The 25,437-nt window shown below is 42.1% G+C and overlaps 1 protein-coding gene across 1 annotated transcript in view; it reads left to right on the top strand.

The window, feature by feature from the left end:
- The window catches only part of ARHGAP4 (Rho GTPase activating protein 4), a 141,016-nt gene that overhangs the window by 97,993 nt on the left and 17,586 nt on the right, over nucleotides 1–25,437 (top strand). The window contains exons 13-18 of the mRNA XM_029609599.1: nucleotides 303–402; nucleotides 9,869–9,929; nucleotides 10,060–10,137; nucleotides 13,731–13,865; nucleotides 14,086–14,191; nucleotides 15,829–16,059. Coding sequence (XP_029465459.1) covers nucleotides 303–402; nucleotides 9,869–9,929; nucleotides 10,060–10,137; nucleotides 13,731–13,865; nucleotides 14,086–14,191; nucleotides 15,829–16,059 — 711 coding nt within the window. The remainder of the gene's footprint in view (nucleotides 1–302; nucleotides 403–9,868; nucleotides 9,930–10,059; nucleotides 10,138–13,730; nucleotides 13,866–14,085; nucleotides 14,192–15,828; nucleotides 16,060–25,437) is intronic.

Raw genomic sequence — 25,437 nt, 5'->3', positions numbered from 1 at the left:
GTGAGCTCAAATGTTGGAAACAGTCATACAGAGCCTGTCACCCCGTAGGACTGGATGGATTAAGAGAGTAGCACAGGGACAAGAGATTATCCCCTCTAGGACTGGATGGCTCAGGGGATGCCCCTAAGGATACAGATCTAATCACGTGTAGAAATGGTTGGTTCGGACATAATCTTTTTAAAGCAGGCCATTTTTCATTGATTCATGCATTGGGGTTGGGGATGGGAGGGACCATTGTTTCTTTTTCTTTCCTGATATGATTTTAGCAAGTCACATGTTTTTTTTCCCCTGCTTGGTTGCAGACTGCAGTCCAGCTCTGGCAAATCACAGCGGCTCCGAAAACGTTCCAGTTCCCAATATCTCCAAAAACTTTTTAATGGAGACCTAGAGAAATTTATCCAGGTACCTTCGCTGCCCCTTTCCTCTTGCCCCTGTTTCTTGCAGCCCATGCTTTGCTATATAGCATCAGTCATGTCACCCTCACTCTTGCACCTCGCTCTTACCCTTCAATCCTGATCCAAAGGAAGTGACCCATGACTGAAGCAAGAATCTCATTTGGCTGTACTGGTATATAGTAGCGTTATGCTCTCATTTTGGAAAATAAGCACTGGGTTTTTATTGTTAAATAAAGTCTGTCTTGCTGAAGGAGTACAGCAACAATAGCGAAAGCCCCTCGTCTGCAGATGGTTCTAGTGGATTCATGTGGGAACTGGACTCTCCTATTAAAAACAGCATCAAATGCATTGATGTTGTCCTAGAGCTGAAGGAGAATCTTGGTTAGATGATTCAATGGAAATAATACTGTTACTTTTTTTTTCTATTCCAGTGAACACTAAACTGATATGAAATATGAGTACTTAACCGTAGATGAGGGATACTTTGTGCACCACATTCAATAAGACACCATGGGATTGTTTCTCAGACTGCATCTATAACACAAACAACACCTCAACGCCATTCTAGTGCAATTTCCCTCCCTTACTGCTTTATTTCTTTGCAGGATTCCTATCTCTAGCTTCCTCTCTGGTAATAATCCTTACAGCTGTCAACTACATGCTCTTGTAAATTAGTTTTATTATATTAGTCATAGTTATTAGCTAAGTAGATTATGCATACAAATAGGTTAACAAAAGCTCTGAGCGTTACAAGATATTGATTTGAAAGAATGTATTTACCTATAAGCCATCCACCTTTAATTAGGCACTCTTCAAGAGTTGATGTAGCCTAGACTGTCTGAGAATGAAAGAATCATGACATGATCTAGAATACCTAAATGCCAAATCCATAATAAGATCTTTGGCATTGTACATCACCTGTGTATTGAGGGCATGGAAGGATTTTCTGTTTTGGTAGCTCTTCTTAATAGCACCTGGTGACTTGATTGCAATATGAACACAATCAGTTGCCCCCAAAACTAAAAGCACTTATGAAAGCCTCTCATGGTTTGCTGTTGGTGCTGTGTATCTGGAGGAAAATACATATAGTATATTGATTAGTTTTCCTAAGAAGGACATCAACAAACTGTTCAATATATTGAGAAGTGGCTGACTGGCTAATCCCTGTAATGTTACCAACAATAGTTTGAAGTTACTTGTAACTTACGGGCCAATGCAGTAAAGTGCGCTCAGGCCGAGCGCACTGTTAGCCCCCGGTTGGACGTGCGTTTTCCACGTGCTATTTTTACCCCTTATTCAGTAAGGGGTAATAGCACGTGGAAAACATGCGGCCAACCCCCCGAAACTAATAGCGCCCGCAACATGCAAATGCATGTTTATGGGCCTATTAGTTATTCCCGCGCGATACAGAAAGTAAATTGTGCAGCCAAGCCGCACATTTTACTTTCAGAAATTAACGCCTACCCAAAGGCAGGAGTTAATTTTGGCCAGCACTGGGAAAGTGTACAGAAAAGCAGAAAATACTGCTTTTCTGTACACCCTCCGACTTAATATCATAGCGATATTAAGTCGGAGGCCCCAAAAATAAAAAAACATTTTTAAAAAAATTTAAAATCTGCCTGTGGCCCGCGGGTTGGAAGACGGATGTTCAATTTTGCCGGCGTCTGTTTTCAGAACCCGTGGCTGTCAGCGGGTTCGAGAACCGACGCCAGTAAAATTGAGCGTCAGCTGTCAAACCCGCTGACAGCCGCCGCTTCTGTCAAAAAGGAGGCGCTAGGGACGCGCTAGTGTCCCTAGCGCCTCCTTTTACCACGGGCCCTCATTTGCATATTTTTTTCTTTCTGAATCGCGCGCCCAGGAGTGTGGCCTGGGCGCTTGTCGGGAGAGCGGGCGCTTGCCGGCTCTCCTGCGGGTTTTTCTGTATAGGCCCGTTAGAAAGATAAAGCTTTGGTGACTTTTAAATCCAGAGGGATTGCATGACTTCTCAGTATTGGACTCTCTAAATCCCCCTTTAACTCCTGTGAGAAATATAAAGTAGTTTGTTTTTCATATCTATGTCCAATTCATCAGATGAATCCAAACAGCAGATTTTGACCCTATAAACTTTTTCTAGAAAAATAAAATTGCAAACCTACTGTTGGTAATCTGTAAACTATCATTAAAATTAACTATGGTACCTTGGAGGGTGGCCAGTGTAATGCCAGCTTTTAAGAAGGGTTTCAGGCTGATCTGAGAAACTACAGAATTGTGAGCCTGACTTCAGTACTGGGAAAAATAGTTGAAAGTATTCTAAAGAACAAAATTAAGCAGAGTTGCTTACCTGTAACAGGTGTTCTCTTAGGACAGCAGGATGTTAGTCTTCACATATGGGTGACATCATCAGATATAGTCTGGCACGGAACTGTGATCTCAAAGATTCTAGGGCTTTCAGCATGCCCTACTGAGAATGTGCAGCTATAGTCATCAATCTGCCCCCTAGGCAGAGTTCCTCAGTCCATGATACAGCTAATGCATGGAGAAACCAACTCCCAGAGGAGGCGGGAGGATTTCATGAGGACTACCATCCTGCTGTCCTAGGAGAACACATGTTGCAGGTAGGCGACTCTGCTTTCTCCTAGGACAAGCAGGATGGGAGTCCTCACACATGGGTGAATACCAAGCTAGAGGCTGAACGAGCAGGACAAAGCGGTAAACCGCACAGTGCTGGAGCACCACCTCTGTCCTTTGCTTGCAAGGCAGCCAACCCACCAGGCTGGAGAAGAGTTGGGTTCTACAAAGAAAGCCAAGAAAAAGACTGAGACACAAATCCCATGTGTAGCAGGGATGCCTGAAGCAGGGAAGTGATGCAAGTGCAAACAGAAGCAACTGCACATAACAGAAGACAGTACAAACAGGGTTTCTGAAAAAAACAGTACATCTAGATCCTCCTGGATATAGGAAGGGACCCAGAGATGTAAACGAGAGACTCTAGGAGGAAAACCGCATAGATATGCAGTCTGGATAAACAAGCATCGGGGTAACTTGCTTGATGTGGCGATTACTATCCTTAACCATTAAGCCTTATGCTTCACCTTTGATGCAACTAAAACATTACTCTCTGCATCAATGGCAGGGGGTGGCAGGAAATTCGAATCAAACAGTTACCAACAAGGGCCCTGAACTTGGTGGTTGGTGAAACAGATAAGTATAGGAAAATAAGTGTGGGAGCTTGCTGGGCAGACTGGATGGGACGTATGGTCTTTTTCTGCTATCATTTCTATGTTTCTATGTGATATGTTTCCTTCAGTGTGAAAACAAACTGGGGTCTGAGAGCCCTCCAGAAGAGACCACTGACAGCAAAAGGTCTGGAGAAGGGTGTCCAAGTAGGGCTGGTAGGCCGAATGGACAGAAGAAACCTATGCCACGCTTTAAAGAACAAGCAGCAAACCATAGCAGGGCCTGGGACAGACACTGCGTGCCGAAGCATCAGGCATAGCTGTCTGCACAGGACAGCGTCAAGGGTTTAGCGGATGAGAGACAATCCACAAAACCAACCTGTAGCCCAAAACTTCCCGAGCAGGGAGATGAAATAGGCCTGAAGCTCACTCAAGAGCACCTGTCAGAATAGGTTCATCTGTCCTGGCACAGGATTGCAAGGGGAACAGGAAGGTCCTTTGGGCCTAGATGATGAGAAAAAAAATAAAGGCAGTATTGGCCAGAGAATGGCAAAAATAAGTGGAAAAACGTGGTGTATCCTTACCTGTCTAAGGAGATATACCATGGGCCTCTTAGCTTTACTTCCCCTCCCCACGACAATTCAATCAGAAGCTGGAAGGAGTGACAAACACAAGGAGGCAGACCGGAGGACTGCTGGGGCAAGCACAAGTCGCCTGATTGTCTGTCAACCCCAAGCAAACAACTCACTGCTGAAAACAGCAGGGAGTAACCCACTGATTTGGAGCACTCAGTCTTCTTGAAACAGCGGAGACTGAGAGCGATTACCCTAGGGGAGAAACTGCTCCTAAGAAAGCATGTGGCCCAGCAATTGACAATGCTGCATGACCCAGGACTCCTCTGATGGCAGACAAGGGTGAACCTGAAAAAGGGGAAAAACAGCTTGCACGCTACTGCGAGCAAAGGGCAGCACCTCTGTTGCGGGGTACTTGGCCCCCAACTCCCTCAGCCATGGACATGGCAAAAGGATGAAAGGCACAATCGCCCCGCTGATGGACTGAAACTCTTCTCAGAGGAGGGTTCCGCAGGCAAGAATGATTGATTGATAGCGATCCATAAGGAAAACGCTTACCGAGTCCAGCAGATTCCAAAGTGACTACCGAACAAGGGGAAACCTGGAGGGTCACCAGGGAGCAACATTGGAGAGGCTCCCTCATGGATAGACCTGCTGCATCTTAGAGCGCCCAAGTGAAAGTAGTATTCTCAACTATTCTCGGGGGCTGGTGCCAGTCAGAGAAGTGCCATCCCTTGTCCGGGAACAGAAAACGAAGGACACCCCTCGAAGGGCTGCATAGTCAGGCATCGAGAGGGTAAATCAAAAGGGTTGCCCTGGAACCCAGTCTAGTCTCCCCCTCCAGAGGGGAGAGGGAAGCAGTGGGATCGGGGCCTAGCAACCTCGAAAAGGAGAGTTGAGGCACAATCACCAATCGCTGAGGCGCCAACATGACCAATCCAGCACAGGCAGCCAGCCTCGGATAGGTCAACACTGCAATCCCCAGTGAGACCCCAGCTGAAGATGGTCCAGTGACCGCCGATGCCACTTCCCGGCCCTGTCCTCCAAGGAGACGCGCTAATTCAGAGGCTCGGGGCTCCGGAGAAGAGAAAAAACATTTATCAGGGATAGAGCCCCAGGGATTGTTCTACAAGAACATGGTAGAGGGCAAAGACATATGCCTCTGCTGAGAAAGGAGAGGACGCTGGAGCCACTCTCGCGATGTCCACTCACGTCAGAATCTGACCAGGAGTGCAGGCCTAGGCCAGCCTTGCGATTGTGGAGTACAATCTGTTATGACCCCCCGGAGAGAATAAGCTACACACACACTCACCAATGCCCAGGTGACAGAGGACAATTGGAAGCCCTCCACTGCAAAAGAGTGCTGGGCAGATTCGTGCCATGGTAACCCATCCACGAATGGTGGCATACCCATGATCCTGAGCGCCGAGCTTGTGGGAGAAATCCCTCGCCCCAGCGAGGACCGAAAACCATGTGCCTGAGTCGGTGGCTACACGCCACCCCACGACCAATCATAGAGTGTGTAATGACACCTCCCCCACCAATGCTCCTCAGCGCTATGCGGTATGGACTGACGCAGAGGCTGAGACTATGCCGAAAGATGGCAGAATGCAGCAACAGAGGCCCTTGGAACAGATGCCTAATCTGTCTGAACCGCACAAGCTGCTTGTCATCGCCACCATAACTCCAGTGGAGTGGAGAGGGCAGTGTGACGATGGCATCCCCAGCACCATTGGTGCTTTGGGTAAGGCCTGGTGGAGGGTGGTGGTCTATGGTGTAGCCCCCTTCAGTACCAGAGAATGCTCTGGGAGGTAGGCCATGGAAGCTGTGGTGGAACCGGCTCACCTGTGAGACCCATGGAGAACAACTGCAGAGAAGTTCCTGGTGAGCACAAGCGCTTATGGAGGACTGCGAACATGTCCTGTGATCTATAAGTAGTTTGCCGATAAATAGTGCCATTCCTGGCGCCACAGGTGCCCACAGATGTCAATTCCCTGGGAGTCCTGATGCCTGAAGGTATGGACCAAAGAAGCCATGGGCATCTGGAGGGAGAGGCCCTGCACCCCCCCGATGGGTCATTGATATCAAAAGGAACCGTTGAGCGCTAGTGCCGAGAGAAATTTCCCTCAGCTCACTGATTCGTCCAGTGATGTTGATGCTGCGAGCTCGATGACCTAACAAGCTTTACGGCTGATGAGAGCCTTGCTAGCACCCATTAATATTGATGGTGTGTGCATCTTGGCAGGGCCCCCAACATTAGGATCGTTGGTTGAAGGGGAAGTTCTACGCTTCTCAGTGTTCTGTAGTGGCACCACCCAGGAACCCTGAGGGCACCGGGCCACTGCGTACAGATGCCTCAGCGCACCAGGGTGCCTCAAGTAGGTGGTGACTCCTGAACTCGATCCATAAGAGGCGAAGAACCCCATCCCCGACATGGTCCCGACATTGATGTGTCGGACAAACGGTGCACCAGTCACAGCTGTGCACTTGCAGACATTCATGGGCATGGCACCGAAGTGCAGCAGGAAGCTGCTAGCCCAGGCTCCGCTCACCCTCTGTCCCATGGAGATTGCATTGCCAAGGCTGGCAAGCAGGAGGGGAGCAGGGCCCATACAAGGGGATTAGACGCCCTAGGTACCTTCTGTCTTGTGCCCCCCCCCGGTTGCGCTGACACCCCACTGTCGCAACCCCGATTCCTACCTCTTGCAAGCAGTGGCGGCAAAGACGAGTGGAGATTTGAATCCCCACTCCTCTTTGCCACTGCTGCTTGTGCCCCCCTAATGGTCGGCGCCGTAAGCCCAGGCCTAGCTCGCCTAGTGATTCTGCCGGCCCTGGAGGGTAGGTAGTGTCATCCAAGGCCCTCCCGCCCATGGAGACTAGTTCCTCGAGAGGTGGGAAGGATGAGCTCTCCTCTCCACACCGATGCCGAGTGATTGGTGAATCACCATGGAACTCCAGCCTGGGTAGAACGTGGGCGAGTCCCCAGGCTCAGCAGCCTACACAGATCACCGGACTGCATAGTCCAGTCCTGTCAGCACTGTGGGAAAAAAGAAAAACAGAAAGAGCAAAGAGAGGACACAAATACAAAAACCTGCAGGAGCAGGGTTTATAAACTATAAGAAAGAAAAGCTGTAGCTCTAGAAAAATCACTTCCAAAACTGTAAGAAGAGAGCAAAGCTGAAATTGACATCTCCGCGGAAAAGAAGAGACTGAAGAACTCTGCCTAGGAGGCAGGGTGATGACTATAGCTGCACATGCTCAGTAGAGCATGCTGAAAGCTCTAAAATTTTTTAGATCAAAGTTCCGTGCCGGGCTTCATCCAATGATGTCACCCATGTGTGAGGAGTACCATCCTGCTTGTCCTAGGAGAACTGAACATATAGATAGACATAGTTTAATGGGACAAAGTCAACATGGATTTAACCAAGGGAAGACTTGCCTCACCAATTTGCTACATTTTTTTAAGGCATGAATAAGCGTGCATAAAGGTGAGCCAGTTGATATAACATATCTGGATTTTCAGAAAGCATTTCACAAAGTATCTCATGAGAGACTCAAGGAAATTTTAAAAATCATTGGATAGGAGGCAATGTGAATTGAGAACTTTTTAAAAGATAGAAAACAGAGAGTGGACTAAATGGTCAATTTTCTCAATGGAGAAAGGTGAATAGTGGAGTGCCCCAGGGATCTGTACTAGGACCGCTGCTTTTTAACATATTCATAAATGACCTAAAGATGGGAACAACATGTGAGGTGATCAGATTTGCTGATAATATAAAATTATTCCAAATTGTTAAATCACAAAAAGATTGTGAGAAATTGCAAGAAGCCCTTACAAGACTGGGAGACTGGACATCCAAATTGCAGATGACATTTAATGTGGATAAGTGCAATGTGATGAATGTAGGGAAGAGCAACCCAAATTATAGCTACACAATGCAAGGTTCCATTTTGGGAGTCACCAACCAGGAAAAGGATCTAGGTGTTAATGTGCCATGGTAGCCGAGAAAGCAAATAGAATACTAGGAAGTGTCAGGAAAGGAATGGAGAATAAAACAGAGAACATCATAATGTCTCTGTATCACTCCATGGTGCAACTGCACTTTGAGTATTGTGTGCAGTTCTGATCAGTGCATCTCAAAAAATTAGAAATAGAAAAAGGTACAGAGAAGGGTGACCAAGATGATAAACAGGATGGAATGATTCCCCAACGAGGAAAGGCTAAAGTTTGGAGAAGAGATGGCTGAGGGGGAGATACAATAGAGGGCTACAAAATAATGATTGTAGTGGAACGGGTAAGCGCAAATCAGTTGTTTACTTTTTCAAAAAGTGCAAAGACTAGGCGACATTCAATGAAGTTACTAGGTGATACAGTTAAGACAAATAGGAGAAAATATTTTTATACTCAACGCTTAATTAAAATTTGGAATTCGTTGCTGGAGGATGTGGCGAAAGCTGTTAGTGCAGCTGGGTTTAAGAAAGGTTTAGACAAATTCTTGGAAGAAATGTCAATAAACCATTTAAGAACATAAGAAAATGCCATACTGGGTCAGACCAAGGGTCCATCAAGCCCAGCATCCTGTTTCCAACAGTGGCCAATCCAGGCCATAAGAACCTGGCAAGTACCCAAAAACTAAGTCTATTCTATGTAACCATTGCTAATGGCAGTGGCTATTCTCTAAGTGAACTTAATAGCAGGTAATGGACTTCTCCTCCAAGAACTTATCCAATCCTTTTTTAAACACAGCTATACTAACTGCACTAACCACATTCTCTGGCAACAAATTCCAGAGTTTATTTATTCATGTATTTATTTATAACCCACTTGTGCATAAAGCACTAAGTGGCATAGATTCCATCTATCAACCTTTTAGGATCTTGCCAGGTACTTGTGACCTGGATTGGCCACTGTTGGAAACAGGATACTGGGCTTGATGGACTTTTGGTCTGACCCAGTATAGCAAATTTTTTGTTTTTATCTCTTTCTCCTCTGCTCATGTCTGACAACTTACACGTTAAAACTAATTGTTGGAACACACAAGTCACAAAACACCTCACTACCAGCCAACATGTTAAAGAAAAAAAGGTTTACTTGTATTTATTCAGTTAAATACTTGATGTCAAAGAATGCATGTCAGCGAGATGATGTAGGTGATCTGTATGTTTAAGTATAACATATGTATGTACTTAAGTATTGCCCCCAATGCGCCACTTATAAATGCAAATGGACTTAGCTACTGAATGGTAATATGCAGATTCTTTTTACAGTTTGAAAATCTATGATGTGCAGATTGCACTGACGTATACAGTAAGCATATCCCCTATTATAGCCACATATAAACCAACCAAGCTTTAGAAACTTGCATCTGATGACGCCATTGGAGTCTATGGAGGTGAATGACACAGGGAAGAAATATTTAAGAGGGTGATGTCACTGAAATCTCTGGTGGTGAATAATAAAGGGAAAATGTATTTAAGAGGGTAATGCCACCAAAATCTCTAGAGGTGAATGATGAGGGAAAGAAATATTTAAGAGGGTGATGTTATAGAAGTGTATGAAAGATTATTACTTGATTAGAAGAGTGACTGTCTGCATGTGTGGATATTGTCATTGTGCTGAAAGGGTAGTTGGAAGGTGTGGATTCTGGACTGATCCGTGGTACTACAGGAACGAAAATTAGCGGGTAAGAAGCAAATTTTCCTTTCCTTATCCTGATACTTTGTTCTTCTTTCTTCTACCCCCCAGAGTTCTGGGCAAAGGATCCCCCTAGTGATGGAAAGCTGCATCCGTTTCATTAACCTACACGGTACACGCACCTTTTATTGGAGCTATTTTAAATAACTGAATTCTTGCCAACTGTGCTGTATCTCATTAGCTGACAGTTCTGGTTCCTGTGGTCTAACTTTCACTTGCTACCCCTCCCTCTTTTATTTAAGGTCTGCAGCATGAGGGGATTTTCCGGGTATCTGGGTCACAGATACAGGTTAACGAGATACGTGACACTTTTGAGATGGGTGAGTGCAGGAGAAATGAAAGAACTCTAGTTAATGTTTCAGTGGTTGAAGAAGTAGATCTGTCTTGCCTCAGGGACTGATATATAATAAGCCATGTGTTAAAACTGCGTTCTGTGCTCAAAAAACTTTTTAACTCCTAATGCAGTAAGCTAATTGTATGCTAATGCATCAGGAAGTAAAAAAAAGTGTGCTGACCTGAAAACAAGTTAAAATGTGCGTTCAGCCTTTTGCATAAGCTGGGTGCATAATTTTTTTTTTTTGTAATTTACTTTTTATTCAATTTTCAACTTTGCCATTAATTAACATTATGCAGTATATTAATTTCCAAGAAAATAAACAAACAAGAAGAAAACATTACTACATAATTCTTCATAACAAAAATCATATCTAATTTTCTAAGCAATCCATGGGGGATCTTTTATAGGCAGTATAAAGAAATTTACAAATTTAATTCAGTTCAATATATTGGAACATCACGTGAATTCAGCTGGAACCTTAATTTGCACCAAAACACATCAGGATCCTATGGAACAGCTGACTCCAGAAATCTTTGTAATTGGTTAGGTTCCAAGAAAATATATTTTGAATTCATATATTTTATGTTACATTTACAAGGATATCTGAGACTAAAACTAGCCCCTCTCGCAATCACTTCCGATCTCAAACTCATAAACTTTCTCCGCCTCTCTTGAGTTATCCGAGAGATATCCGGGTATATCCAAATTCTTTTCCCATGGAATAACTCAGAGCGATTCCGCATTAACCTTCTCATTATCAGTTCTATGTCCGCAAGTACATGACAAAAATAGTCATTCTAGTTTGAATCTCAGATTCCAGAGACATTTCTAATATCTGTGTCAGATTTAGCTGATTATCCAAATTCTCCTCGACCTTTCCCCCTTTCATAGGCAAATAGTATACTCTGGAGATTACTGGAAGACCTTCCTCGGGTATTTTCAATATTTTAAGCATATAGGTCCTAACCATATCATACAGGGAGATTTCTTTAATAAAAGGAAAATTAAGTATGCGTAAGTTCAAATATTTTGTTTGATTTTCAATATTTTCAAGCCTTTTCAGGTTAACATCTTCAACTCTGAGTATTTCCAATTGTGTAGTTTCTAACTTCTCCACTCGGGTCTCCACTTGGTGTATTTTAGTATTTTGTGCAGAAATCTTCTCTAGATTCAAAAACCTTTGATTTGATTCAAGTATTATTTTTGTTAATTTCAAGATAGCAGTTTCAAGTCCTTTCATTGCATTCCAGAGAGACTCCATAGTTATAGCCCCAGGTTTTTCCATTGGAACTAAAATTTCCATTGCTTGTTTCTGGATCAGCAATTCCCTTCCTGCAGTGCTCCCTTTTACCATCTCCTCGATGGCTTCAATTTCCCCCTCTTTGCTGCACCTGGGTAAGTCCCCCATTTTAGAGTTTTTAAGTTTAGTACATCCCAGTGATGAAAACAATATTTGGGGACTTACCCTTCCAATCGCAGTCTCGGGTGGAACAGGAGATGGGGGGGTCATTGGTGCGCCGGGACTTAATGTGATCTCCGCAGCCAGCGATGCCGACGCCTGCCCTGTGCCGACATTCGTAGCGGCTTCCTCTACCGGCGTTTCCCTTGCTGATGCAGTGGTGAAGAAAGACTCAATCCGCGTCTGAAAGTATTCTATAGTTGGCGATGATGAGGCAATTGCTTCCCTTAATTTGCCTTCCGCTTTGCGTGCGGCATTACACAAGAAATATAGTTCAAGGAAATCAGAGAAGGAGAGAGCAGCTTCACCGACCCATTCACATGGCGGCCATCTTGGATCCCCCTGGGGGTGCATAATTTAACTCAAGAAAGGAGAGTGATTTGTGTGCAGAATTTATGCATTGTGCACAAATCCTGTTTTCTGCACATAAAATAAGATTTATGCACCAAAAACTAACTTTTGCACAAAGCATTTGTAGATATGTGTATTCATTAACAAATGCCAAAAATGCAGCAAATGAAGCTATTTTATTTCATTCCAAAATGGTACCAGCTACAATGTTGGAAGATGCCAAAATGATATCACTTCGGTGCCATCCTCCAGGCAAATGGTGTCATTTTTCAAGCATTGGTACCTGGACAGGAGCAGCTGGAGGCCGTGACGTGGGCCTAGGCCTCTGCACCATTCTCGGGACTCAACACCGTGGTAGGCTTAGGCCTTGTCAGGGCCACTGGAGGCCTGTTTTTTTTTTTGCTTTTTTTAAATGTTTTGATATTTTATTTTTTTTTGTTTCTGGTGTTTTTTCTTGTTTGGTTTGGCAAACAAACTGAACTGAAAAAAACATTAAATGAACCACCCACCAAAGTGTATAAATGAACTGAATCGAAAATTTTGGGGCTGCACACCTCTAATCATTTCTGCCCACAAACGCTGTATTCTGATTTATGTGCGGAATACCTGTTCTGTGCAGAAATCTAGAGTACAAGACCCTCCATACCACGAACCCCAGGTTCAACCCCTTAGACTAACATTGGCCACAAGAACTTTATTTCACCTCTGACCAAGAGTTACATTTTTGAGTGTTAGCAAAACCTGGATAAAGCCTATGCATCTCTTTGCATTGGGTGGGTAATAACTAATGCCGTCATTAGCATCGGAGTTCCATGCACGTGCACTAATGAATACGCACATTTTATGCATACATGTTTTTGTACACAAAACCTTTTGCTGCATCAGGAGTATAATATGTGCACAAAATTATGTAGACAACTGCGGGTAGAAGTACATTCTGCTGAGCACACCTTATTACATTGGGTCTTCAGAGAGAGGCAGGTTTGAGCTATGGCCCTAGCTATTAATATTTATTGTATTTTGGAGGCATTTGTAATTTTGATTTAAATTGTTATTTGTCTTTTCCTTTTCGTCTGCCAGATCAGTTCAAACACCTGGGTTTATGTCCCCTCCCCCCTACTGGCAGATGGAGTCAGAGAACAATTAGTTTTCTGACTTCACCCCCCATGGGGGTCTCATGCAGGACTCAGCTCTCCAGTATTCTCTGTCTCCAGCAAGTGGTAGGCAAGCAATACCTGTGCAACTCCGAGAGGTTTGACTGATGAGGCCGGATGGAAAAGAAAGTGACAAAGAGGGTTTAAAGATCTCCTGGGGCAATGGGCCTAAGAGTGCACTTCTCTCTCAGTCGAGAACTAAGTGGTGCAGGGGGCTTTCAGGGCAGATGCAGGGCCTATTCATTGCTTTATTTTTATGTTTTGTGATCTGCTTGAGGTTGGCCTGTGTCTAAAGAAGGTGATAGATAAACATAACATGTGGAGAAGGGAGACAGGAGGCCAAAAAGGATAGAATGCTGGATGATTTCAATGGTTTTGTAGTCTCCTATACTCTTACTGCCATTTAGTTTCTGTTACTTCTTATCATCCTTCTCTTTTATCGTTCCTATAATCTGTAGTAGTCCTGTAGCCCTATTGTCTTTAATTTGCTATAATTCTCCTTGCCTACAGACACTGTAATCTCCCATAGTTCTCCTGCTCTGTAGCCCCCTCTGATACTCCCTTGGATCCGTGCCTGTTGACATAACCAATGAATTCTGTGTGGCTTGGCAGGTGAAGATCCCCTTCTTAATGGCTTCTCAGAGCATGATGTGGATTCTGTGGCTGGGGTCCTGAAACTGTACCTCCGTGGCCTTCAGAAGCCCCTTTTTCCCGAGGAGCTGTTCAGTGACCTGCTAACCTGTGTCCGTGAGTGACCTTACCACATGATGCTTAGATGGGGAAGCAGATGATGTTGTTGATAATTTTTTTTTTGGGGGGGGGGGGGGTAGAGGCAGAGATAGATGTTCTTTCTGTGTTACTGAGAAGATTGTAGGTGGCATGAGGAAAGCTGAGTTGGGGGACAAGTCGCGTCAAGAATGATCCAGTTCCATTTCCTTGAATGGTTTATGTTTTTGTTGCTTCCTAGAAACTGACAACATGCTGGAGAGGGCATGTGGCATTAAGAAGGTGATCCTAAGACTCCCGGCACAGGTTCTGGTAGTTCTCCGATACCTTTTTGCCTTTTTAAACCAGTAAGTGTGGCTCTGTGTATGGGGATCTGCACTTAGCTGTTTCTGCTGCATTAAGGGGGTAATTTTAAAAAGGAGTTACATTTTTTGTTGGAATGTAAACAGATGTGATATGTAAAATCGAACACCGGTATATAAAAATAAATAAATGTGTAAATGTAACATACTCTTGTAGTAATTTAAAAAGCCATTTTTGTGCATAAAGTGCCCTTACACCTGAATATCCTATGGACAATTCAATGCCCTATATTGTTGCAATTTTCAAAAACCCACTTAGACGAGTAAAGTGCATTTACACATGCAAAACCCAACTCTGCGGATAGGTGCAAAGCCCAAGGGTACTTTTACCTTTGGAGTTGCACCAGTTCTGAAAGGGAAAGTACATGCGGACTTTCCCTTTGAAAATTGCCTCAGAAAAAAGTACCCACAAAGTTTGTTCCTGCTTTTTCTGCAGATAATATTTTTTTCCCTGAAAAGCAATGCACGTAATTCTGAAAATGCAAAGGTACATGCGCTGCTGCCTCCCCTAACCTGACTCCGCATCTGAGTTCACCTGCTTTCCTCATAGATAAACTATGTGCCTTGTTGATCCCCTGTGCGTATTTTTACCCAGGTAAAGGGTGGATGGTTTCTGGACAGCCTGTTTATATGGGTAAATAGTTATTTACAAGGTAAATGGCTTTTGAAAATTGCTCTATATATACTGTATGTATATACTGTATGTATATATACAGTCTGCATAGTTTTGAAAGTTGCAATCAAGAAATCAATTTTCAAAACTATACACATACAGTACTGTGTATACTGTATGTATATGCATATTTTCAAAACTATACACCTGTATATACTGTATGTGTATACTGTATGTGTATATATACATACAGTATACATACAGTATATATATATATAGACTATACATACAACTTTCAAGACTATACATACTTTCCCTTGTGGGCTTTCCACCCATTCTCTTTGAAAACTGCCTATAGAAAAAGTACTCATAGAGGGCGATATTCAGCACTACTTAGCCAGATCTGTTGTGGGCGTTCCAGGGAGGAGCTACTTATCCACTTATGTTAACGGAATAAGTTTGACCTGTTCAATAGCAGGTCTCAAATTAGCCGAATAAGACTTATCCGGCTAACTAGTGACTTATTCAAGGATATTCAACAGCATAACTGTGCTGCTGAATATCCCTCGTAAGTTAGCTGGGAAAATCTTATCTGGCTGACTTACTTAGCCGCATATGTTTGAATATCTAACCCCAAGGAGATTTTCACCTGCTTGTTCCATGGATACTTTTTCCTTGAAAAACAACTTGCATAGTTTTGAAAATGCTCCCTAACCCCTGCCTCTGATCCCACCTACTTTTCCAGAGATAAAAGTGTGCATATTGTTGATTCCCACTTGTACCTTTATCCGCAAACAGAATGCATAATTTTCAGACCGCTTTTTTAGACAGGTAAATGGCTTTTGAAATCCACCCTCTCAGTATATCAGAGTGATGCCTGTATGGGGCTCTGATGAAGATCTGCTCCTCACCTATGCGAGCTGTATTTGTGCTGTACGTGCATTGGTGTAATGTCTGTTTGGGGTCTTAACCATGGTCCTAACCGTGTTGTTCTCATTGCACTTGGCAGCCTGTCACAGTACAGTGATGAAAATATGATGGACCCCTACAATCTCTCTGTATGCTTTGGGCCTACCCTGGTCTCCATACCCCAGGATCAGGACCCTGTCTCAATTCAAGCTCAAGTCAATGAGTTGGTGAAGACCATCATCATCCACCAGGAGCAAGTTTTTCCAGGGCAGACAGAGCTGGAAGGACCTGTCTATGAGAAGTGTATGACTGTTGCAGAGGACGAATACAGGTGCAAAGGAGAAAACATAATAATAATATTAATAATATGTTTGTGTGTGTCATGTTTACAAGAATTCAGAAGCAAGTGTGCAGGCATCTCTGGGATGCAAGGGTTGCCAGCAGATTTCTGGCACCTATACTATATTATAACTTGTGACGTTTTTATTGTCACCCAGTTGCAGGGCAGCAACCAGACTGCATAGAAGCACCCTTCCCTGAGGCCTGAACAACCTGCTTTACCATGCAGCTTTTCAGGTCATTAGGGGCAGTCTAATCTAGTCCTGGTTTTTCCCTGTCACATTGCATCTATGGATGTGTAGGTATTTCTCAATGGTCAAGCATAACACAGCAGCCACACAAGATGGGTGACATTATCAGATGGCGCCAAGTCACCCTTTATTCTCTCCTAGCCCAGAACTTCCAGGCATGTGCTGGAGTTCCCGCGCTAATGTTGCTGTGCACTTCCCTCAGTCTTCGTGAATGATCAGATTATCTCTCTCCTCTCACATCAGTCACATCTCTTCTTTAAAAAAAAAAAAAAGTTTCCACATAAAAGCCAGATCAATGGCTTTAGCAGACCAGCACGACTGATGCCTTCAATGCTTAGGCTGAGATCATGATAGCACGACTTGCGGCATCTGTGTCAGAATGTCCTCAAGGGCACTAGTATATCAAGACCCCAAGCTGAAACATAAGCTTAAAGGCTCCCTGGAGTCCAAGAAGTCTAAACATCATAACAAAATAGAACGATGCCCATCAACAGACACTTCCAGTTGAAAAAGGTCAGGAGGTAGGTCATTGTCACATAGAGATCAAGGACCTAGATCCCCTGTATCAAGGTGTCGTGACAGATAGTCAGTACCATTTAACAATAGCGCTGAGCTATCGGCACCAAGAAGTGTTGGTGCAGAGACCTCGAAGCAGAGTCGACACTGAAGAAAGATGGGGCAGCGTCAGCTGCACAGACAAGCAATGGCATTGGCATTCCAGCAACGAGTAGCGCAAGAGCTTTTGTGCAAACAACGTGCAGCACCGAAGCACCGGCACTGAGAGAGAACAATGCAAGAGCATCAATGCTGAAAAAAAATCTGCTAAACATAAGCATGCTGCAGAATCATCTGCATCTGTAGGTGCCATGTCATCACCACCTTTGTTACAACCAGAGGGGTTTCCTTTGAGGAGCAAACTAACACAAACGTCCTTTTCCACAGTTGTTTATACTGTCATGTGATTGTCAGAAACTCTAGATGGATTTTGTTAAGGCTTATGTGAAGGAATTACCAGACAGTGAACCAATAGAAGAAACTATTGAGATATCTTCAGAAGAAGGTATAAAATCACATTCACCATCGTATATTTTGTCATTCAGAAGATTCTCAACATTCTGATGTCTCCCTAGACTATACACCTGGAGGCCATTTGCCAGATCCTCCATCAGACTCATCTTCAGAGCTGAATACAGCATCAGCACCACCAGAGGATATTACCGATCCATCATTTATACAAAGATGTCTTCTTCCATACCTTTCAATCTTTAAGAAGAAGAGGAAAGTGTCACTGAATTACAAAGAATTCTTCAAGGCTTACAACTGCCAAGGCAATTTAAGGCTGCTTCTATGCATAGAGCGCTACTAGATGTACAAATGAAAATATAGAAAAAAAACCCCATATTCCATTATACCAGTGGCAAAAAAAATATGGATATCAAATATAGAATATAAAAAATGTCCAGGAATTAATAAAGTCTAATTGTCACATGATTCACTTATTTTCGAATCAGCATTAAGAAAAGCCAAAAAGCCAAAACATTTCCAAATACTCCTCCGGAAGACCAAGGAATCATTCAGTAGGCAAGGGAGTATTCCATAATGCAACATTACAATCTAGAATCGAAGTGCACCAGTTGTAGATAAGAACATAAGATATGCCATGCTGGGTCAGACCAAGGGTCCATCAAGCCCAGTAACCCTATTCCAACAGTGGCCAATCCAAGTCACAAGTACCCAAACATTAAATAAATCTCAAGCTACTATTGCTTATTAATTAATAGCAGTTCATGGATTTTCTCTCTAGGAACTTATCAAAATCTTTTTTAAACCCAGCTACACTAACTTCTGTAACCAAATCCTCTGGCAATGAATTCCAGAGCTTAACTATGCGCTGAGTGAAAAAAGAATTTTCTTCAATTTTTTTTAAAATGAGCTATTTGCTAACTTCATGGAGTGCTCCCTAGTCCTTTTATTGTCTGAGAGAGTAAATAATTGATTTACATTAACTTGTTCAAGTCCTTTCATGATTTTGTAGACTTCTATCATATACCCCCTCAGTTGTCTCTTCTCCAAACTGAACAGCCCTAACTTCTTTAGCCTTTCCTCATAGGGCAGCCATTCCATGCCCCATATCATTTTGGTCGCTCTTCTCTGAACTTTCTCCAGTGCAACTAAATCTTTTTTGAGATGCGGTGATCAGAATTGCACACAGTTTCAATATGTGGTCTCACCATGGAGAGATACAGAGGCATTATCACATCCATCGTTTTATTTGTCATTCCCTTCCTAATAATTCCTAACATTCTCTTTGCTTTTTTCATCGCCACAGCACACTGAGCCGATAATTTCAATATATTATCCACTATGAAGCCAAGATCTCTTTCCTGGATGTTAACTCCTAAGATAGAACCTAACATTGTGTAATTTATTTTCCCTATACGCATTTCTTTGCACTTGTCCACATTAATTTCATCTACCATTTGGAAGCCCAATCTCCCAGTCTCACAAGGTCCTCCTGCAATTTATCACAATCCTCTTGAGATTTAACTACTCTGCATAATTTTGTGTCATCCGCAAATTTGATCACGTCACTCATCCGTACCCTTTTCCAGATTATTTGTAAATATATTAAAAAACACCGGTCCAAGTACAGATCCCTGAGGCACCCCACTGTTTACCTCTCTCCACTGAGAAAATCGACCATTTAATCCTACTCTCTGTTTCCTGTCTTTTAACTAACTTGCAATCCACAAAAGGTCATTGCCTCCTATCCCATGACTTTTTAGTTTTCTTAGAAGCCTCTCATGCGGGACTTTGTCGAATGCCTTCTGAAAATCCAAATACACCACATCTACCGGTTCACCTTTGTCCACATGTTTCTTCACTCCTTCAAAAAAATGAAGCAGATTTGTGAGGCAAGACTTCCCTCGGGTAAATCCTTGCTGGCTGTGTCCCATTAAACCAATACCTATTCAATAACCTGCAAGAACTTAAAGATCATGCAGGTAAACAAAACAACCAGAACAGGAGTTGAAGCAATTTACTGAAATAATGAAAGACACAGAAGTCTATGCGAGACATATTATGTGTTCCAGTTACAACTTTTTTTGAAACATCTTTGAGAGTTTCTGCATTGAGAATAGGAGTGAGAAGATTAGCAAGGCTGCATGCTTCCGGGCTCAGGGAAGAAATCCATGAGAGATTGGCAGACACACCATGCAGAGGTAACAAGTTATTTGGAATAAGATCAATCAAAGCTCCGCATTCCAGTTATCTGCATCAAAAATGGGTACTTCTTCACAGAAGAAACTGTAGGATTAAATGGTCAGTTTTTCTCAGTGATGAGAAATAAAACAGTGGCGTGCCTCAGAGATCTGTACTTGAACCAGGGCTTTTTAATATATTTATAAATGATCTGGAAAGGGGAATGATGAGTGAGGTGATCAAGTTTGCAGATGACTCAAAAATATTCAGGGTAGTTAAATCACAGCGGATAGTGATAAATTACAGAAGGACTTTGCAAGACTGGAAGACTGGACATCCAAATGGCAGATGAAATTTAATGTGGACAAGTGCAAGGTGATACATATAGGGAAAAATAACCCATGCTGTAGTTACACAATGTTAGGTTTCATGGTGGAGCTACCACCCAGGAAAGAGATTCTAGGCGTCATAGTGGACAATGCATTGAAATCATTGGCTCAGTGTGCTGTAGCAGTGAAAAAAAGCAAACAGAATGTTAGGAATTATTAGGAGGGAAAGGTGAATAAAACAGAGAATGTCATAATGCCTCTGTTTTGCTCCATGGTGAGACCGCACCTTGGGTACTGTGTTCATTCTGGTCGCCACATCTCAAAAAAGATATAGATGCACTGGAGAAGGAACAGAGAAGGGCAACCAAAATGATAAAGGGGATGGAATGGCTCTCCTATGAGGAAAGGCTAAAGAAGTTAGGGCTGTTCAGCTTGGAGAAGAGATGGCTGAGGGGGGATTTGATGGAGGTTTACAAAATCAAGAGAGGATTAGAACGGTTAAATGTGAATTGGTTGTTTATTCTTTCAGATAATAGAACGAGTAGGGGGTCCTCCATGAATTAGCAAGTAGCACATTTAAAACAAATCAGAGAAAATTATTTCACTCTATGCACAATTAAGCTCTGGAATTTGCTGCCAGAGGATGTGGTTAAAGTAGTTATTGCAGGAAGTCACGTTATGTGCTAAGCTCAGATAAATGTGTGTATCCAAGCTCCAAGCACTGACCCTATGAAATCCCCCTCCATTGCTGATTTAAATGAGAAATACTGCTTTAAACCTATTGGGGCGAGACAGACTTATGTCCATTGAGAATTTTATAAACAAATTGCCGGGTCTTAAGCCTCCTAAAGTGGCAAAAAGAGAGAGAAAAACTGAAAGGTAGGGAGGAAAAGAAGGTGGCGACAGTAAATACGGCCTCAGGGCCTGCTCTCACTAGTGACGCTATTGCTGACTTGACTACAGTGGTGGTCACTGCTTTGTCGAACAAACTGAATTCTGTAGTAGAACAGATTAAAGAAATTAAAAATTCTATCATGGAAATTAGTCCAGGACACGAGCAAGCAGAAGAAAGAATTTCTGTAGTGGAAGATGAGATGGTGAGGCTGGCTACAAATGTGGCAATTCTAGAGAAACAAGTTAAAATTCAGGGAGATAAACTGGATGATTTGGAGAACCGCTCCCACCAGAGTAATATTACAATTGTCGGCTTACCTGAATCAATAGAAGAGAGCAATTTTCCCGAGATGTTAGAAAAATGGCTACCCGATGCGCTAGGCTAGGCTAACCTAGTGGGCGGCCTGGTGATTGAGAGAGCACACTGGTTGGGAACCCTTAAGGAGGGAGAAACTAGACCTCGGCTAGTGATAGCAAAAATTTTAAATTTTGCACATAAACAAGCTTTTCTACAAGCCTTTAGGAAACGCTGAGAATTGAACTTCCATGAAAATAATGTGCGCATATTCCAAGACTTCTCGTCTCAGGTTTCTTTACAAAGAAAAGATTTACACCGATTTGCCGAGTTTTAGTAGAAATCAGATCCGTTTTATGCTCCAGTCCCTGGCTCATTTGCGAGTCTGGTATGAAGAGTCGGTACAAGTATTTGTCCATGCAGAGGATGCACAGAAATTTGTGAGTTCACTTAACAACCCGGCATAGGATGAGATGCAGCAGATCATATGAGAAGAATTAAATTATTTTTCTCCTGTGTTGGCGGGAAGCATGGCCTTTCCTTATTTTAAGGCTCTTCGTTAAATCAGTCACCTTTCAATGAGGTTGTGAGTGGTAGACCGTAAAAAAAAAAAAGTAAAAAAATGATTGCAGTGCTTCAAGGCTCACAAGTGTTCGTGTCGGAGACCTTTGCTTTTGGTAAACGAGACCGAGTCATAGAAGAAAATACTTTGTTATTCTTGTCCAGATTCAGTTTTGATAATTTCCAGCAACATCACAGCAGTATAATTGGATTGTTTTGATATCGACACTTGGCTTAGCACTGGGACAGAGTGCTAACGGATAATTGGCTTGACACTGTATATAGCCCTGGTGAGGAGTAAATTCTGAGAATTAAGTAATAGACAGTTATGAAAAACTTACCACGTTCTACATCCTATGATAAAGAACACTATTTTGAATCTATAGGTCTTAATAGCTTCCTTTATGATTGGTTGATATTCTAAAATTTCCAGGTAGAGATGGGGAGGATTGGGTGGGAAGGGGTATGGATTCAAAGATTATGAGGCAAAACCCTGATCTGTGTATGTATTTCTATTGATTTCGGTAAAATGTTCAATTGGAGTTTTGTTAAAGCTGTTTTATACTTGTTAATCTTTGTTCTGATAAAACCAATATACAGATTGTAAAAAAAAAAGGGTTGGACAAGTTCCTAGAAGAGAAGTCTATAAACTGCTATTAGTCAAGTTGACTTAGGGAATAGCCACTGCTTATTACTGGCATTAGTAGTTTGGGATCTATTTAATGTTTGGGTACTTGCCAAATGCTTGTTTCCTGGATTAGTCACTGTTGGAAATTGGATGCTGGGCTTGATGGACCCTCGATCTGACCCAATATGGCATGTTCTTGTGAGATATCAACAGGATGCATACAGAAGATCTTATTACTTTTCTATGAGAAGAAGGTACAACATGTAGTCATATTGTAGGCAACAACTAATAATATAGCCACAGCTTTAGCAGCCTCAGTAGCAACTATAACATCCACATTCAAGACAGAGGAGGTCATGGTCAACAACAACAGAGACAAATGCAGCAGCCTTCACAAAGGCTAGCTACTGGTTTTTGACCCACAAAAAGAATTCATACAAAACCCATGTTCAGATTTATAAATGGGGAGAGGCTAAGATTCTTCAATAGAATGTTAATGTTATTACCACAGACACATGGATTTTGAAAATCATCCAACAAGGATATTTCCTCAATTTCAAGACTTTACTACCTCAACCTCCCTCCCCCTGCCATCAACAACTTTCAAAACTATAGCTAAAAGTACTAACCCAAGAAGAATATTCTCTCTTGTAATCCAAAAGAGTTCAACCAGTCCCACAAAGTCAACAAGGGAAGAGATTTTACTCCAGATACTTCCTAATCCCAAAGAAAACAGGAGATCTTTGTCCAATCTTAGATCACATGGATGAAGCCCTAGTTCAGTATCTTTCCTGCCTAGATCTGCCCACTGTAGGAGAGGGCCAACATGGCTCTCCCCTTAGGTCAAGCCAACCCTATCACAGCATCAAGGGTCCACACATCTTACACATATATCCCATTCATATACAGAAAATAATGACAACATATGCATCAAAGCATGGCTGGGGAACGTGTATCGATTCAGTCTGCATACAAGGTCTTTGAACAAAGCAAGAGTCAACAATTCACATCAATATTTTAGAAATGAAAGCGATCTACAACACTCAATTGTTCGAAGGACAAAACTGTTCAAATTCAAATGTACAATCAGATTGCAATATTTTATATAAACAAGCAAAGGGGAAAAGGCTCTTACCTACTTTGTAAAAAAGAGCAAAGCATTTGGAGATTAGCAGCAAAAAGGAGAATTTGGTTCTCAATGGTTTATCTCCCAGGGAAAGATAATATTCTAGTAAATAGATCGAGCTGTCAACTCCAACCAAACAAGTGGTCACTCAACAAGGACACAGGTGGTCACTTAACAATGACACATTGCATGCTGTCATTTGTAGAACACAGACCATAGACCTCTTTGCATTGTCATTCAATCATAAAACTACAGCAGAATTGTTCCAAGAGACCAACCAACCAAGCACTGGTGATGGATGCATTTACCATAACATAGAGCGAAGGCCTACTATATGCTTTCTCTTCGATACCCTTAAGAACAATTCTCAAATCAAGGAAGGACTAGGAAAGAATGATTCTGATAGTTCCATTTTGGCCCATTCAAAATTGGTTCCCATGGCTATACAGACTTGTAGTAGCTCCACCTATCAGGTTATCATTAATACCAATTCTCCTGAGACAGCACAGAGAGACAATTCTTCATCCCAACCTCCAATCACTAGCACTAACAGCATGAATGTTGAAAGCGAATTAATTCAGTGACTTCAGCTGCCAAAAGAATTGGCAGCAAGGAATCTAAGCATAAGGAAATCATATACCTGTAAATGGATAATGTTTAGTCACTGGTTTCAAACACACAGGATAGACCCTTTCTGTGCTGTCCCTGTTTGATTATTTAATGCATCATGTTAAAACCAGCTTAAAAAGTCTAATTCATTGAGTACATCTGAGTACCATTGCAGCTTATCATCAGCATGAAGGAGGCCAACCAATTTCCCATCATCCAATAATTTCAAAATTTGTTAAGGGTCTTTACAATTGAAAACCTCCAATTAAAATACTACCACTGCAATAGGATCTCAGTACAGTGCTCCAGCAGTTAATGAAGCTGCCATATGAGTCTATGGCAAAAGCAGATTTTAAATTTATATAATGGAAAACCTCTTCTAATTGCCATGACTTCAGCCTGGAGAATAAGTGAGCTACAAGCTCTAGTGACCAACCCTCCATATACCCAAATATTTTTTTTTAAAAAACTGATCGTATTACTCATCCCAAATTTCTTTTTATGATTATTTCTTCATTAGTTTTAAATCAAATCATCCAAGAATCATCCTTTAGTCACAAATATATAATAGAAAACAAATTCTTACTTAGGTATAGTAAAACAAAGAATCCAAATCAAACCACAAATTGGGAGAGACAAAACAGCAGAAATAATTAGACTCACAATAAGCCATTTCCATTTAAAGACCTAAGTTGCTACATGGCTATTACCACTTCTAATATTGGAAACCTTGTTACTCAGGAAATTGTCCAGCCGAACTACATCATGGAATATGTACCGATTACCATGATATTTAAGAATACATTTACAGGGAAATTTCAATTGAAAAACCCCCACTAAAGCCAAAATGTTCTGTTTTCTAGCAAGAAATGCTTTACGACGCAATTGAGTGTCTCGAGTAACATTGCAAAACATTGAAACCTTATGACCAAAAAACATGCATTCTTTTAAATTGAAAAAAAGTTTCATTATAAGTTGTTTGTCAGATTCTTTTAAAAATTCCACTAATAGAGTAGCTCTATCTGCAATAACAAAATCTGAATTTTCCAGGAATCCAGTTAGGTCGAAGGATTCATTCTTCTGGATTCCCTCCATTAACTTAGAAGAAGAAGATAAATAATAAGCTTTGGACAATAGTGGGAAAAGTTTCCTTGGAAAGGCCAAGGAGTTCCTGAAAGAATCTCCCTAGCATTTCCATAGGAGATATAATAGAACATCTAGGAAAATTCAAAAATCGCAGATTACATCTTCTAGCAAAATTTCCTAAATTTTCCAATCTTCTAAGTAAGGTTAAATCATCATATTATTACACTGCTCCAAAATTGCTGAAACTTGTTCCCTAAACTTTCCAATTTATCTGCGTGATCCTATAACTTCTGAGAATGATCATTAATAGTAATAAACATATTTCCATCAGAATTCAGAATAGAGTTTGTTCTAGACGATATAGGAGCTTCCAACTTGGTAATAGCA

Source organism: Rhinatrema bivittatum, chromosome 1 (genome assembly GCF_901001135.1).
Source record: "Rhinatrema bivittatum chromosome 1, aRhiBiv1.1, whole genome shotgun sequence".
Taxonomy (NCBI): Eukaryota; Metazoa; Chordata; class Amphibia; order Gymnophiona; family Rhinatrematidae; genus Rhinatrema; species Rhinatrema bivittatum.
The sequence above is the reverse complement of the archived record's forward strand: the minus strand, read 5'-3'. Positions and strand labels throughout refer to the sequence as shown.